Raw genomic sequence first — 13,194 nt, 5'->3', positions numbered from 1 at the left:
ATAAAGACCAGGAAGGTGTGGTGTTGACCTTCAAGCTGCTGGCTACGCTCAACCCTCACCTTTTCCTACTGGCTTGTCTGTCTTTATATTGTTTTTTCTCCATATACTTGTTCTAACCAGAGCACCACTCCATCCCCAAAATTGGATTTGTACTTTTGGGTCAGCAACCCTGAGTCCTGAGAGCAGCTAGCTGGCTCCTCCCTTCCCTCCTTTCCTTCCCACTCTTTTACTCCCTCCTTCCCTCCCCATTCTTTCCTGTCTCTCTGGCTTATGGTGATGCTGGGGATTGAACCTGGGACCTCAGAGCCTCAAGCATGAAAGTCTTTTGCATAATCACTATACTATCTCCTTGGCCCTCTGGGTTCTTGCTTAAACCTCTAATAATTCTCCACCGTCCTGCTATCCTCTGCCATCACCCTTCAGTACTCATTTGTCTGTCTGGTTACCCACCATTCCCTCAGCCCTATCCTCCCTGGAAGGCTCTGCTACCTATTTTGGCCCTTTCTCTTTCCAGTTGACCAGCCAAAGTCTGACACTTTCTCAGGGCAACCTAGCGAGAGTCCCACACCCACCTCACTGGGTGCCCTCTTCCCTCCACTAGCCCTGGCATGTTGAAAGGACAGAGTAAGGATGTTCATCTTAGATAAGGGGATGATTCCACAGGATTTCAACCTTCTCCCCACCCCTGTATAGCTGAAGCCATTGGTGTCTGTCCCACTGATCACGCTAATACCTGAGGGCCTGTGGACCATGGAGAACGACATGTTGGTCAGCTACTCCTTAACTGCAGAGTTCCTCAGCAGCCCCTGGGACTGGATTGGACTCTACAAGGTGATGTGGCAGGCAAGGCCTGGAACCCTCCAGTCACCCTCTGGCTGACCCACCCCACCTGGAGGGCCCAGCTCATCCCTGTTCATCCCATTGGGGCTAGCAGTTAAGGGCAGAGCATATGGTATGATGGGCGACCCTAGGAATAAAGCCATCATCATCCTCTTCTTAGGAATTTCTAGAAGTTCCTCCCAGATCACCGATCCCCCCTCCTTCCACAGATGGGACTGCGCCACATTAATGACTACGTGTCCTATGTCTGGGTCAGGGACAACCAGGTCTTGTCTAGCGACCGGCTGAACCAGGTACCTGCCCCTTCCTGAGATACGGGGTTCACGTTTCCAGCGGGCCAGCTTGCCCACTGCTTGTTCCTGTTTTCTGGAAGGAACAAAGAGCTAGATGACTTGTTGGCAAGAGCTGGGTGGGGCTAAGGGTTATGAAGCTGACCCCATTCCTGCCTACCCTGCCTTCCAGGTGTACATCAATGTCAGTGACATCCCTGAGACTGAGGATCAGTTTCTCCTCTGTTACTATAGCAACAATCTCCGTTCTGTGGTGGGGATAAGCAAACCCTTTAAGGTAAGAGATGTGTGGGTCCTGCAGAAGACTTCACGTGGGCTTCCCTGAGGACCCAGACATAGCAGCCAACCCACACTGAGGAGCCACGTTAGTGGGGAAACAGAGATGATGGGGAAGAACAAAACAGCCTCTTCACTCACACCTCACCCCTGATCTCTTCACCACCTGCTTTATCCCTGCAGATCCAGCCTCGAATCTTCATGGGGGAGGACCTACCTGGTAAAATCCAACCACAGATCTGAGCAAGGAGGAGAGTGAACCCAGGGCAGAGGCCAGGGCTGGCAGCCAGCTCTGCCTACCACTGCCAGGATTGCTGGGCCCCAGCAGGAGGCAGTAAGTAGCCTCCACATCCCAGGGGAGCTCTGACCATACTCTTCAGCTCTCTCAAGTCCAGATCTCTGGGACCCACTACTTAAATACAAGTTTTTGTTGCTGAGATGTGAGTGAAACCAGCCAGTCTGTCAACAGTGAAGAGCAGGGACAATGACTGAATGTGGGAAGGACCCTCCAGGCTGCATCTCATTCCGTGACTTTCCCACACACACTCCCAGTCTCACCCAAGCAGGCCTGCCAGGCACATGCTCCAGCTGGCACAGACCTGCATTCTTATCATGCCATCCTGGGCTTGCCTGGGAGGAGGAGATGCTCCATACACTGGTTGGCACAAGCAGCATTGGGTTTCAGGAGTCTTGGCATTATACTGCTTGTCCTGAGGGATGGGCAGAGGGCCTGAGGACACCCCTCTTTCAGCAGAAGTAGTATGACTAAGACGATGGGGGCGAGGTGCTTTACTCAGACTTATATGTCAGGGTTATGAGCCGGCTGATGAGTTTCCTTCTGCCAGCCTCCTTGTCCCCTTGCCCAGAGAATCTAACCCAGGAAATTCCAAGGCCTGAGCAGTAGACCCAGGTTCACTTCCTTTTTATTTTTACTTTTACCAGTGGCTTGTTTTTTGTTTGGTTGGGTTTTTGGGGGGTTTTTTTTTTGTTTGTTTTTTAATCACTTCTCACTGGCTTCTGTTGTGCAGGGGATTGAATTTGGGACTTTGAAGCTTCAGGCTTGAGAGTCACTTTGCATAACCATATGCTATCTATCCCCACCCTTACTGGTTTTTGTTGTTGTTGTTGTTGTTTGTTTGTTTATTTTCTCTCACACCAGTACTAATCTGTGTCTTATGCTGATGTTGGGGATTGAACCTGGGAGCTCAGAGCCTCAGACATGAAAATCATTTGCATAGCTCTTATGCTGTGTCCCCAGCCTCCCTACAGGTTCACTTCTGCTGGTGAGACAGGCCCTAAGCTGCATGTCCCCAACCTGCCCTCTTGTGAAGGGTTGGCAGATGGTAGAGTTATAGCCACAGAGTTTGCCAGGATGATCCTTGCCAAGTAGAGCTGATCTAGCCCTTTGCTTGCCTGCAGTCACTGGCAAGAAACTGCCCCTGCTAAGCCCTGTGGCACCCAGAAAAAGGGGCATGGAAAGAGGAGAGCTGGGCGCAAGACATTTGGGGAAATCTGGCCCTGAGTGGCGTCTTCAAAGAGCATTCTCCAGGTATAGAGGACATAGTCTGTCCCTACTCCTACCACTGGCCTGTAGCCACTTGTGACTTAGTGACTCTTCTGCTTGGACGCCTCAGGGAGCCCGCACTGTGACTGTCATGCCCATGCTGCAACCTGAGACCCAGGACTCTCCTGTCAATATGCTCCGTCCCGGAAGCCATGTGTACCCTCAGGCTCTGCCCCTGACCTCTAAGTGGGCCTTGGTTGTGTGTGTTCTGTGTCTTTACACTGGGGGATAATTAGAAACACGGCTTTTACATTTGTGTATGACTCCTTTGTGATATTGGTGGGAGGGAGCACACGGTGGACTCCAGGATGAGTAGGTCCTGTAGATCCAGACGACACTCTGTGTCGAGTGTGGAAGATGTGGCCAAATGGGAATGGCTTCTGAGATCCCGGGGTGCTCCTTTGCCCCAGTTAGTGCATTCTGTCTATATTTTTGAATTTAGTTTACTTAGCTGCTAATTAGACTAGGTGTCCTAGAACTGATACTATTTAGGGGGCTGGAGATAGCTCACCTAGCAGAGCATGTGACTTACCAAACATGAAGCCCCCTGATTTGAGCCACAGAACCACAGGACTGGGTGAAGCTTCGAGGATGGTGGAGCAGTACTGTAGTGACTCTCCTGCTTCAAAATAAGGAGAATGAAAAATTGACCTTGAAGGGGCCTGGTGGTGACATACCCAGTTGAGGGGCATACATTATCATGCATAAGGACCTGGGTTCAAGCCTCCAGCCCTCATCTACAGGGGACTTCACACACAGTGAAGCAGGTCTGCATGTGTTTCTCTTCCTCTCTATCTCCCCTCTCTCAATTATCTCTGTCCTGTCAAAATAAAATAAAAAATGGCCCTAGAGCAATGAGTGAAATGAGACGTCTGAGGCCCCTGGTGCTGTAGTGCTGCACAAAAAGAAGTGACAGTCTTGGGGGAACAGCTTGGGGGGGAGATAGCATAATGATTATACAAAGAGACTCATACCTAAGGCTTCTAATTCCCAAGTTTGATCCCCTGCACCACTGTAAGCCAGAGTTAAGTACAGCTCTAGTAGAAAAGGTGGAGGAGTCTGGCGGTAGCGCAGTGGGTTAAGTTGCACGTGGCACAAAGCGCAAGGACCAGCATAAGGATGACAGTTCAAGCCCCCAGCTCCCCACCTGCAGGGGAGTCGCTTCACAGGCAGTGAAGCAGGTCTGCAGGTGTCTATCTTTCTCTCCCCATTTCTGTCTTCCCCTCCTCTCTCCATTTCTCTCTGTCCTATCCAACAACAAGGGCATCAATAACATCAGAACTACAACAATAAAACAAGGGCAACAAAAAGGGAATAAATAAATGGAAAAAAAAGGTGGTCTGGGAGGTGGTGCAGTGGATAAAGCATTGGACTCTCAAGCATAAGGTCCTGATTTGGTCCCGGCAGTACATGTACCAGACTGATGTCTGGTTCTTTCTCTCTCTTCCTATCCTCATTAATAAAAAAATAAAATATTGGGAGTCGGGCGGTAGCACAGCGGGGTTAAGCGCAGGTGGCGCAAAGTGCAAGGACTGGAGTAAGGATCCCGGTTCAAGCCCCTGGCTCCCCACCTGCAGGGGTCTCGCTTCACAGGCTGTGAAGCAGGTCTGCATGTATCTCTCTTCTCTCCCCCTCTCTGTCTTCCCCTCCTCTCTCTATTTCTCTCTGTCCTATCCAACAACGAAGACATCAATAACAACAATAATAATTACAACAATAAAAAAACAGCAACAAAAAGGGAAAATAAATATTTTAAAAGTCTTTAAAAAATTAAAAAATAAAATTAAATATTTTTTAAAAGGGGGCCCAGGTCGGTGGCACGTGTGGTTAAGAGTCCAGTGCTTTATCCACTACACCACTTCCCAGACCACTCTAAGATTTTCTTCTCCCCCCCCCCCCGCCCGCCAACAGAGGCAGAGAAACAGAGAAACGGCAAGAAATCACAGCACCAAAACTCCCTTCAGTGTGCTGATTGCAGTGCTGGGCTCAAATCTGGGTCAGAGACATGACAAAGCAGTACACTAAGTAAACTCTTTGCTAGCCTATCTTTTCTTTCTTCCTTTCTTTCCTTTTTCCTTTCCTTTTCACCAGAGCACTGCTTAGCTCTGGTTTGTGATAGTGTAAGGGATTGAACCTGGGACCTTGGGTGCCTTGGACATGAAGGTGTTGAATAAACCACTATGTTATTTCTCCTACCTGTAGCCCCTATTCTGAACATAAATATACCTGAAGAATCCTTAGCCCCAGCGTTCTCCCTCCTGTTCCTTCTCACATGCACAGTCATCTTGAGTGCTGCCACTTGGCACCTTTCATTTAATTGGCAGGAAGAAAGGGCTTGAGTACATTATTAATTCAGGAAAACCAAGGTTCAGAGCCATAGCACAGTCCCTCTGAAGCTACACAAGCAGCTGGGATGTCATGCAGAGTTAGAAAAGAGGAGTGGGGGTAGTAGCACAGCACAAAACGCAAGGACCAGCATAAGGATCCCGGTTTGCGCCCCCGGCTCCCCACCTGGAAAGAGGTCACTTGACAAGTCCTTGAGTTTCGCACCATGTGCACTTAACCCGCTGTGCTATAGCCCAACTCCCAGAAAATGTATTTCCTGAAAGTGTTGAAAACTGGGACCTGAAGCACTAATCAGTGTTTTCTTAGAAATAATGCTTAATTCCCCCCCCCCCGCTCCCCACAGGCAGGGGGGAGTCGCTTCACAGGCGGTGAAGCAGGTCAGCAGGTGTCTTTCTCTCCCCCTCTCTGTCTTCCCCTCCTGTCTCGATTTTTCTCTGTCCTATCCAACAATGACAGCAATAACAACAACGATAAATAAAAGGGCAACAAAAGAGAAAAAATATAGCCTCCAGGAGCAGTGGATTCATAGTGCAGGCACCGAGCCCCAGCAATAACCCTGGAGAAAAAAAAAAAAAAAAAAAAAGGAGTGGGGTCAAGACCTAGGCTGAGATCAGAGTTCCATCTATCCACAAAGCCTCAGTCATCTGTAAATATAAGTAATGTATCTATTCACAAGATTACTGAGAGAACAATTTTAAGAAGTTTTTGAACAATGTGATACCTATTTCTCACTCTGTTTAATGTCCCCTTAAATTGGGCCTTAAATTCCAAGGGTCTCCCTGTTTCTCCTAATAGTGGGACATACTTATCTGTCATTCACCCACACCCCCACTCCACCCACATACCCCTACCCCTGCCTCTAGTTGCAGGGCCCCTCCTTGTCTGGGAGTACTGAGTCCTGCAGTGATTGAAAGGCGGGAAAGGGAAGGGGGAGTGTTCTCCCTCAGCTTGGCCCCAGTCAGGATATGGCCGCTCTGGGCCCAGCCCTGACCCACTGGGTGGAAACAGGAAATGTGTGAGACTTGGTGAGCGCTGCGTCCCTGCCTGGCTCCATGGCTGATAAGGGCCATTGTGCGGCTGCCGGGGATGAGCCTGCTCTGGATAGATGTGCTTCCCGGAGGAAGGAAGGAAGCCTTGTTGTCCTTTCCTGGGCGGAGGGGAAGCTGTGATGAGGGAGGGACGGGAAGGGTGCGGGGGGGGGGGCACCTGCTCATGGGGTCATCTAGGCACTGGACTCCAGCCCTCCCATGCCAGCCTCCATCTGGAAAGGTCGCTTTCCCCCTTCACGCTTCCTCTAAGGAATGACTGGAGACCGGAGACCGGGAGGGCCCAGTCCTAGGCCAGGAAAATGTCAAATTTGATCTAACAACAATCAAAGTTAGAAAAACAGGAACACTCAGGGTGGGGGCACCTGAAGGTACAATTGACAAGTAAGGAGTGAGCAGAATTAACTGCCAAGGAGCAGAGGGACCACTCTTCCAAGCCTCTGAGCTTCTGGGGGAGGGTACAGCAGTGTTGTGTCTTTCTGGCTAACCCACAGACAGCACCCAGCAGCCTTGACCTCTAAATCCATGGGCTCACCTGCTCTTGCAAGCTGGGGTGGAGGTGTAGGAGGGGCCGTGTCTCACTGATGGACCCTCTTAGCTTCGGGCAGGATGTGCGTTAGGGCTCGGGGAGTGGCCAGTGTGCTCTTTAGCAGAGGCCAGTAAGTGGGCACTTGGAGAGAAACCCTAGCATGGAACCATTGGGGAAGAAATCTCCCACCCCTTGAGCTGGATCCCGGGGGGTCCACCATGGGTGACCCGCTCCTCTGGTTACCTGGGACAACAGGCATTTCCTCTATCCCTCAGCCCCTCCTCTTCCTGCCCCAGCCTGCTAGGCTAAGAGGCCTCCCAATCAGACCTGGGCTGCTCCAGCTGTGTCCTGAGGAGCTGGACCAGACATATCCCCTGGGGCTGGAGTTGAAGCTGAACCAAGTGGCCATCCCAGAGACCAGATTACTGGCTCCCAGAGAGCTCAGAGCCAGTGGGCAGGCAGGCAGTTCAGAGGCCCCAGTTCTCAGCACGCTGGCTACCACAGGGCGGAATGGCACTGCAAGTGGAGCTGATACCCACCGGGGAGATCATCCGCGTGGTTCACCCCCACAGGCCCTGCAAGCTTGTAAGCTGGGATGCTCGGGCTGGTGGGGAGGGTGGTAGCATCTCCCTAAGGTCCAGCAGGCTCCCTCAAGCAAACCCCTCCAAAAAAGGCGAGCAGACAGTAGGGGGGAACTCTAGAGTGGGGACAAGACTAGCACAAGCTAGAAGGAGCAAGTGGAAGGAAGGGGTGAGGGTTTAAGGACCACTAGGAACAGGTATTATTTTTAATATTCCCTTTTGTTGCCCTTGTTTTTTATTGTTGTAGTTATTATTGTTGTTTTTATTGATGCCGTCATTGTTGGATAGGACAGAGAGAAATGGAGAGAGGAGGGGAAGACAGAGAGGAGGAGAGGAAGATAGACACCTGCAGACCTGCTTCACCACTTGTGAAGCGACCCGCCTGCAGGTGCGGAGCTGGGGGCTCAAACCGGGATCTTTATGCTGGTCCTTGCGCTTTGTACCACCTAAGCTTAATCCACTGCGCTACTGCCCGACTCCCCACGTATTTTTTAAGATGTATTTCTGCATTAGCTAGAAGTCTTATATGAAACAAGGAGAAACCAGAGGACCATTCCAGTACATACAACACTGGGGCTTGAACCAGAGCTTGAGTCCCAGGCTCTAAGAACTGAGTTATCTCCCCGGCTGGCTGCAGAAACAGGGTTTTTCAAAGATGGAATCTGGGCTTATAAACCCCCCCCCCTTTTTTTTTCTTTTCTGGAGCAGCTCCCTAAACTTCTTCTGTAGGTTGGGCTCTGAACTGGATACTTGGGCAGCAGGGCTGCTCCGAGGCCCAAGGAAAGCTGGAAGGCTCCTGGCCGCCATGCAGACTCATTTAATGCCTGCCTACCCTTTTCCGGGAGGCCCAAAGAACTCAGAACAGCAGAGTGGGTCAGGAAGTAGGGTGAAAGGAAAGAGGTCATCACAAATGGGGAACAACTGACCTAACCTGGAACTCAGAGGAGGGACGGGCTTGTTCTGGGGACGCATAAGGACCCTAGGATGAAAAGAGAGCACGCCATCAGATGCACCCTCCCGTGCAGTGGTGAGTGGGCCAGGTAGTTGGCCAGAGAAGATAGGGAGTGAGGGGGAGTGGAAGAGAAAGAAAGTAGGAGAGGGAGAGAGTGTGTGTTTGTGACTAGACTCCCCTTGTCTTTCGACCTGGTTTCATAGTCCAAGGAGCCGAGACTCCGCGGACCCGGGTCCCAGCCACGCTAGAGCCGGGGTGCTCCGGCCGGGCGGGGCGTGGCGGCAGGGTGCGCGCGCCGGGTCTGGGCCCTGCCCGGGATGACGACAGGCGGCGGCCGGGCCACGGGCGGGCCCTGGGCGGGGAGAGCGTGCCAGGGCCGCCGACTCCGGAGCCGGCCACGCCGCCCAGCCTGGCCCCCGCCCGCGCGCCCGAAGAACCCAGTCGGTGGGTACTCGGGGCGTGGGCGCGGGGCAGCAGCAGCCGCATGGGCCCCGGAGGCCTCGGCCGGCGGGCGGGATGGGGAAAGGGCAGACAGCCGGGGCTGAGCCAGGCCCGGCGCTACCGTATGGAGGCGGGGGGCGGCCGCCTCGGGGGGCGCGGGGGCCCCGTGGGCTCTGCCCCGTACGGAGTCCCAGGGCCCGGCGGCGCCAGGACTCGGCCCCGCGCGGACTGAGCTCGTGTGTGGTTAACGTGACCCGAGCCGGGGTCCGGCACTCTGCGCGCCCTACGGGCCGCTCCCACCGCCCAGCTCGCGCTGGGTTCCGGAGAAGCCGCCGCGTCCCGCCCCTTCCCGTTCCCCGCCCCCGGGGCCCAGCCGCGCCAAAGCCCCGCGCCGCCCCGCGCGCCTAGTGTGGCGGGCTGGGGGCTCGGAGATGAATGGGAGGATGAATAGCTGGCCCCTCGGCCTCGTCCCGCCGCCCGGCACGCCCTGGCCGGCCCCTGCGCGCACTCCCGGAGCTCTGTGATTCATTCATTCATGCGGGCTTCCAGCGGGGGATTACTGAGCCCCCACTGTGTGCCAGGCTGGGCGTGCACCCCAGGCGGGAGCAGCCTCCTGGGAGAGAGCGACAAGGAAACAGGCGATTAGAGTGTAATGCGATAAGGAGGGGGCTGTGTGCTAAGGGGGAGTCCGGCAGGGGTTCTGGAGGAGGTGATATTTGAGCTAAGTCTTCAAGGATGACTAAGAATCAGTCAGGTGGGGTAGGGTGCGTGCGTGTGTGCGAGCGTGTGCGAGCGTGTGTGTGTGTGTGTGTGTGTGTGTGTGTGTGCGCGCGTGTGTTGTGTCACCGGGCCAAACAGGCTGCTGCTGCAAGCCGGTGCCTAGAGAGCCGCGTATGGCCAGTGGCTGGGCACCAGCTGCTCCTGGCTGTGTGTGGTGGTGAAGAAGAACTAGGGAGAGAAGGGTTTGGAGAGGCTGGCCCTGCACACAGGACCGCAGGAGTGAATGAGTCTGTGTACCGGGCCTGGCCAGATGTAGTGGGTCAGAAGGTGGGGGCTTGTGCGTGGAAGGAGCCCTATAGGCCTCCACAGTATTAACATGAAATGTTGATGGATCTGATTAGCATTTGTAAATGCCATTGGCTGCTGTTGGAGGGCTTGAGGCTAGTTAGTAGCTGCTGCCTGGTGCAGAAACCAAACAGTGGTGAAGCAGAGGGCAAGTTTTAGCAGGTGGTGGCTCCTCCTGCCAAAGTGAAGAGAAGAGGGCAAGCCTTTCAGTGACTCCCTCTCTACCTGCAAAGGGTGTTGAACAAGGTGTTCCATTTCGTGGCAGAGATATCCAGAAGACCAAAGGCCTGGAGCTAGAGTATATATGCATGGCTCTTTACTGGGGCCTCGTGAGCACTCAAGTAGAGCCTCCAAGTCTCCACTATTCTGCCTCATTTTCCCTCAACAGTTCCCTTGAGCCTAGAACAGTTCTTTCACTAGGCCCAGCCCTGACTGTGAGTACTCGTTCTGTGCTTTGTACTGCTGGTACAAAAAAGTCGTGGTTCTTTCCACTGCCCCCAAGAGGCCACAAGGCAGCCACAGTAGAAATCAGCTTAGAGCTGTGATCTGGGTTTCCACAAAACGCCCTTTCCAGGCTTTCATGTATGGTCCTGGGTAGGAGGAACATTTGAGAGGGCCCACTGCCCTACCCACACCTGCAAAGATTAGGCTAAGAGCATGAGGCTCATCCAGGGTAAAGAGAGCACTGGGTGACTCAGGTCGGTTTGGTTTGACCCTCTCCGCCCTTGCCCTTGCCTTAGTGGAGGGGGAGTCAGGGCACTGTCCTAGATGAGAGGAAACCCAAAGACAGCTTTGGGAAATAAACCCTAGCTCACTCAGAATCCATGGCTGCACCCTAGCCTGCCACCCGTGCCAAGACTCAGGTGGGAATTCAGAGTGCATGTGTGTGTGTGCGCGCTGCCACCTAGCCGCTGCAGGTGTCACACAGCGCAGAGTTGTGTACTGCCAGTATAGTCACCCAGGAAGCTAAACCTGGCAGGGAGCACACCAGCAGTTCCTGAGAAGCCTAGACATTTACGGAGCCTGCAGGAGCTGTGAGTGCTTTTACCAGTCCTGCAACCACCTGCCTGGTCTGAATTTCTGCAGACCTCACGGGGTCAGCTGGAGAGTACTGCAGGGAGTCTTGTAAAGAAGCTTTAGGCAATGGGTGTGTGTGTGTGACCCACCTGGTTAAGCACTCATGCTATAGTGTGCACAAGAACCCGGGTTCAAGCCCCTGGTCCCCACATGCAGGGGGGAAAGCTTCATGAGTGGTGAAGTAGAGCTGCAGATATCTCTCTCTCCTCTCCTTCTCTAGCAACTTCTCCCCTCTCAATTTCTCTGTCTCTATCCAATAATAAATAACAAGTAAGTGGTCTAGGAGGTGATGCAGTGGATAAAGCATAGGACTCTCAGGCATGAGGTCCTGAGTTCAATCCCCGGCAGCACATGTACCGGAATGATGTCTTGTTCTTTTCTCTCTCCTATCTTTCTCATTAATAAATTTACAAAATTGTGGTCTGGGAGGTGGCGCAGTGGCTAAAGCACTAGACTCTCAAGCATGAGGTCCTGAGTTCAATCCCCGGCAGCACATGTACCAGAGTGATGTCTGGTTCTTTATCTTTCTCATTAATAAAGTATTTTTTAAAATAAATATTTAGAAGTAAACAAATAAATAACAAGTAAGTAAAAAGAAGCTCTCAGGGGCCGGGTGGTGGCGCACCTGGTTGAGAGCACGTTACAGAGCCAGGTTGGAGTCCCCACCTGCAGGGGGAAAGCTTCACGAGTGGTGAAGCAGTGCTGCAGGTGTCTCTCAGTCTCTCTTCCTCTCTATCTAACCCTTCCCTCTCGATTTCTGGCTGTCTCTATCTAATAAATAAATAAAGATAATAAAAAAATTTTTAAAAAGAAGCTCTCAGCGGGCAGGCAGGCAGGCCTTGTTGCGGGCTCCCTCGCCTTGTCTCTCACGCCCTCTGGTCCCTGCCCCCTCCCCTTCTCCCAGCTCAGGTCTCATCCCCGCAAGTCCAGGTGAGGGGCTGCTGGTGGCTGGGACTGGCCCTGGGACCCACCCCGCGGCGGAGACGCCCCCTCCTTCCGCCGCGGGGCGGGGATTGTGGAGACGCCACCGGGCATGCGGGGAATGTGGCGGTGCGGCCCGGGGTGTGGGGGCGGCCGGCCGGACCCCTCCACGCGCGGATTCCCCTCATTCCAGCCGTTTGACTCGGCGGCGGGCGCGGCGGCCACGGAGCCCCGCCTTGCCCTTCAGCTCCGCCCTCGTGGCAAGCAGGCGCCCCCTCCCTTTCGGGGAGCTGTAACTAACGGGGCGCCCCTGGACCCCTACCCCCGTGTGCCAAGGCACGCCCCACCCCGGGCAGGTTGGTGGCTGAACTCCCTTCCCGCTGTCTGATGGATTTTAACCCCGGAGCACCGCGGAGGGCGCCCCCTCCCACCCTGCGCCCTCCTCTGCTAGCACCCTCCCTCTCCCTGCTCCCGCGGGTCTCCCATCCCAGCTGCGTGCGGCAGCACCCTCCACCCTCGGGAGCGCCCCATCTCCAGCTGCCGCCTCCAGCCCGCGGGTTCCCCGGAGCTGCGGCTGGGGCCAGGCTGTTGTTCCCGAGGTAATGAGCCTTCCCTTGGACGATGCAACCAGCACCTGCCGCAGCCTCACCCCTACCCTGGGGGAGATTAGTGCAAGGGTGGGGCACACTGGGCCTTTGGGTCTCAGCTCGTCCCCCGTCCCCCCAACCCCCGCCAATTACTATTATTATTAATTTTGCTAGCCAGCGCTTCTCCTGTAATCCCAAATTCCAGGCAGGCTAGATGACTCCGTTTCCTTCTCTTCCTTCTGGGAGAGAGAGAAAGAGGAGGGAGTATTAACACAGCACCACTCCCATCTGTGGAGTTGCCCCACTCTGTTGTGTTGATCCCATATGGTGCCGGGATTTGAACTCAGTACCTCGCACGTGGTAAGGCCCTGGCTTTACAGATCCTAACTCTAGAGGGTCGGGCGGTAGCGCAATGGGTTAAGCGCATGTGGCGCAAAGCGCAGGGACCGGCGAAAGGATCCCGGTTCGAGCCCCGGGCTCCCCACCTGCAGGGGAGTCGCTTCACAGGCGGTGAAGCAGGTCTGCAGGTGTCTCTCTTTCTCTCCTCCACTCTGTCTTCCCCTCCCCTCTCCATTTCACTCTGTTCTATCCAACAACGAACAACATCAACAATGGCAATAATAATAGCTACAACAACAAGGGCAACAAAAGGGGGTGGGGAAAATGGCCTCCAGGAGCG

The 13,194-nt window shown here is 54.0% G+C and overlaps 2 protein-coding genes across 6 annotated transcripts in view; both read left to right on the top strand.

Moving 5' to 3' along the window:
* Nucleotides 1–3,220, top strand: part of INPP5K (inositol polyphosphate-5-phosphatase K) — a 36,218-nt gene extending 32,998 nt beyond the window's left edge. For 3 of the 4 annotated variants that reach the window (XM_007520410.3, XM_060204117.1, XM_060204115.1), the window contains 4 exons: nucleotides 694–831; nucleotides 1,050–1,133; nucleotides 1,303–1,407; nucleotides 1,590–3,220. In XM_007520410.3, the coding sequence (XP_007520472.1) occupies nucleotides 694–831; nucleotides 1,050–1,133; nucleotides 1,303–1,407; nucleotides 1,590–1,649 (387 nt within the window). In that variant the 3' untranslated portion in view covers nucleotides 1,650–3,220. The remainder of the gene's footprint in view (nucleotides 1–693; nucleotides 832–1,049; nucleotides 1,134–1,302; nucleotides 1,408–1,589) is intronic. The other variant, XM_060204114.1, reaches the window with a different exon arrangement.
* A 3,984-nt stretch (nucleotides 3,221–7,204) lies between these two features.
* Nucleotides 7,205–13,194, top strand: part of MYO1C (myosin IC) — a 35,743-nt gene continuing 29,753 nt past the window's right edge. Inside the window, exon 1 of one of the 2 annotated variants that reach the window (XM_007520411.3) lies at nucleotides 7,205–7,476. In XM_007520411.3, the coding sequence (XP_007520473.1) occupies nucleotides 7,402–7,476 (75 nt within the window). In that variant the 5' untranslated portion in view covers nucleotides 7,205–7,401. Of the gene's footprint in view, nucleotides 7,477–8,711; nucleotides 8,869–13,194 lie in introns of those variants that run through there. The other variant, XM_016186997.2, reaches the window with a different exon arrangement.

This window comes from Erinaceus europaeus, chromosome 12, assembly GCF_950295315.1.
Source record: "Erinaceus europaeus chromosome 12, mEriEur2.1, whole genome shotgun sequence".
NCBI lineage: Eukaryota > Metazoa > Chordata > Mammalia > Eulipotyphla > Erinaceidae > Erinaceus > Erinaceus europaeus.
Note: the sequence above shows the minus strand (reverse complement) of the source record. Positions and strands in the feature narration are given on the sequence as shown.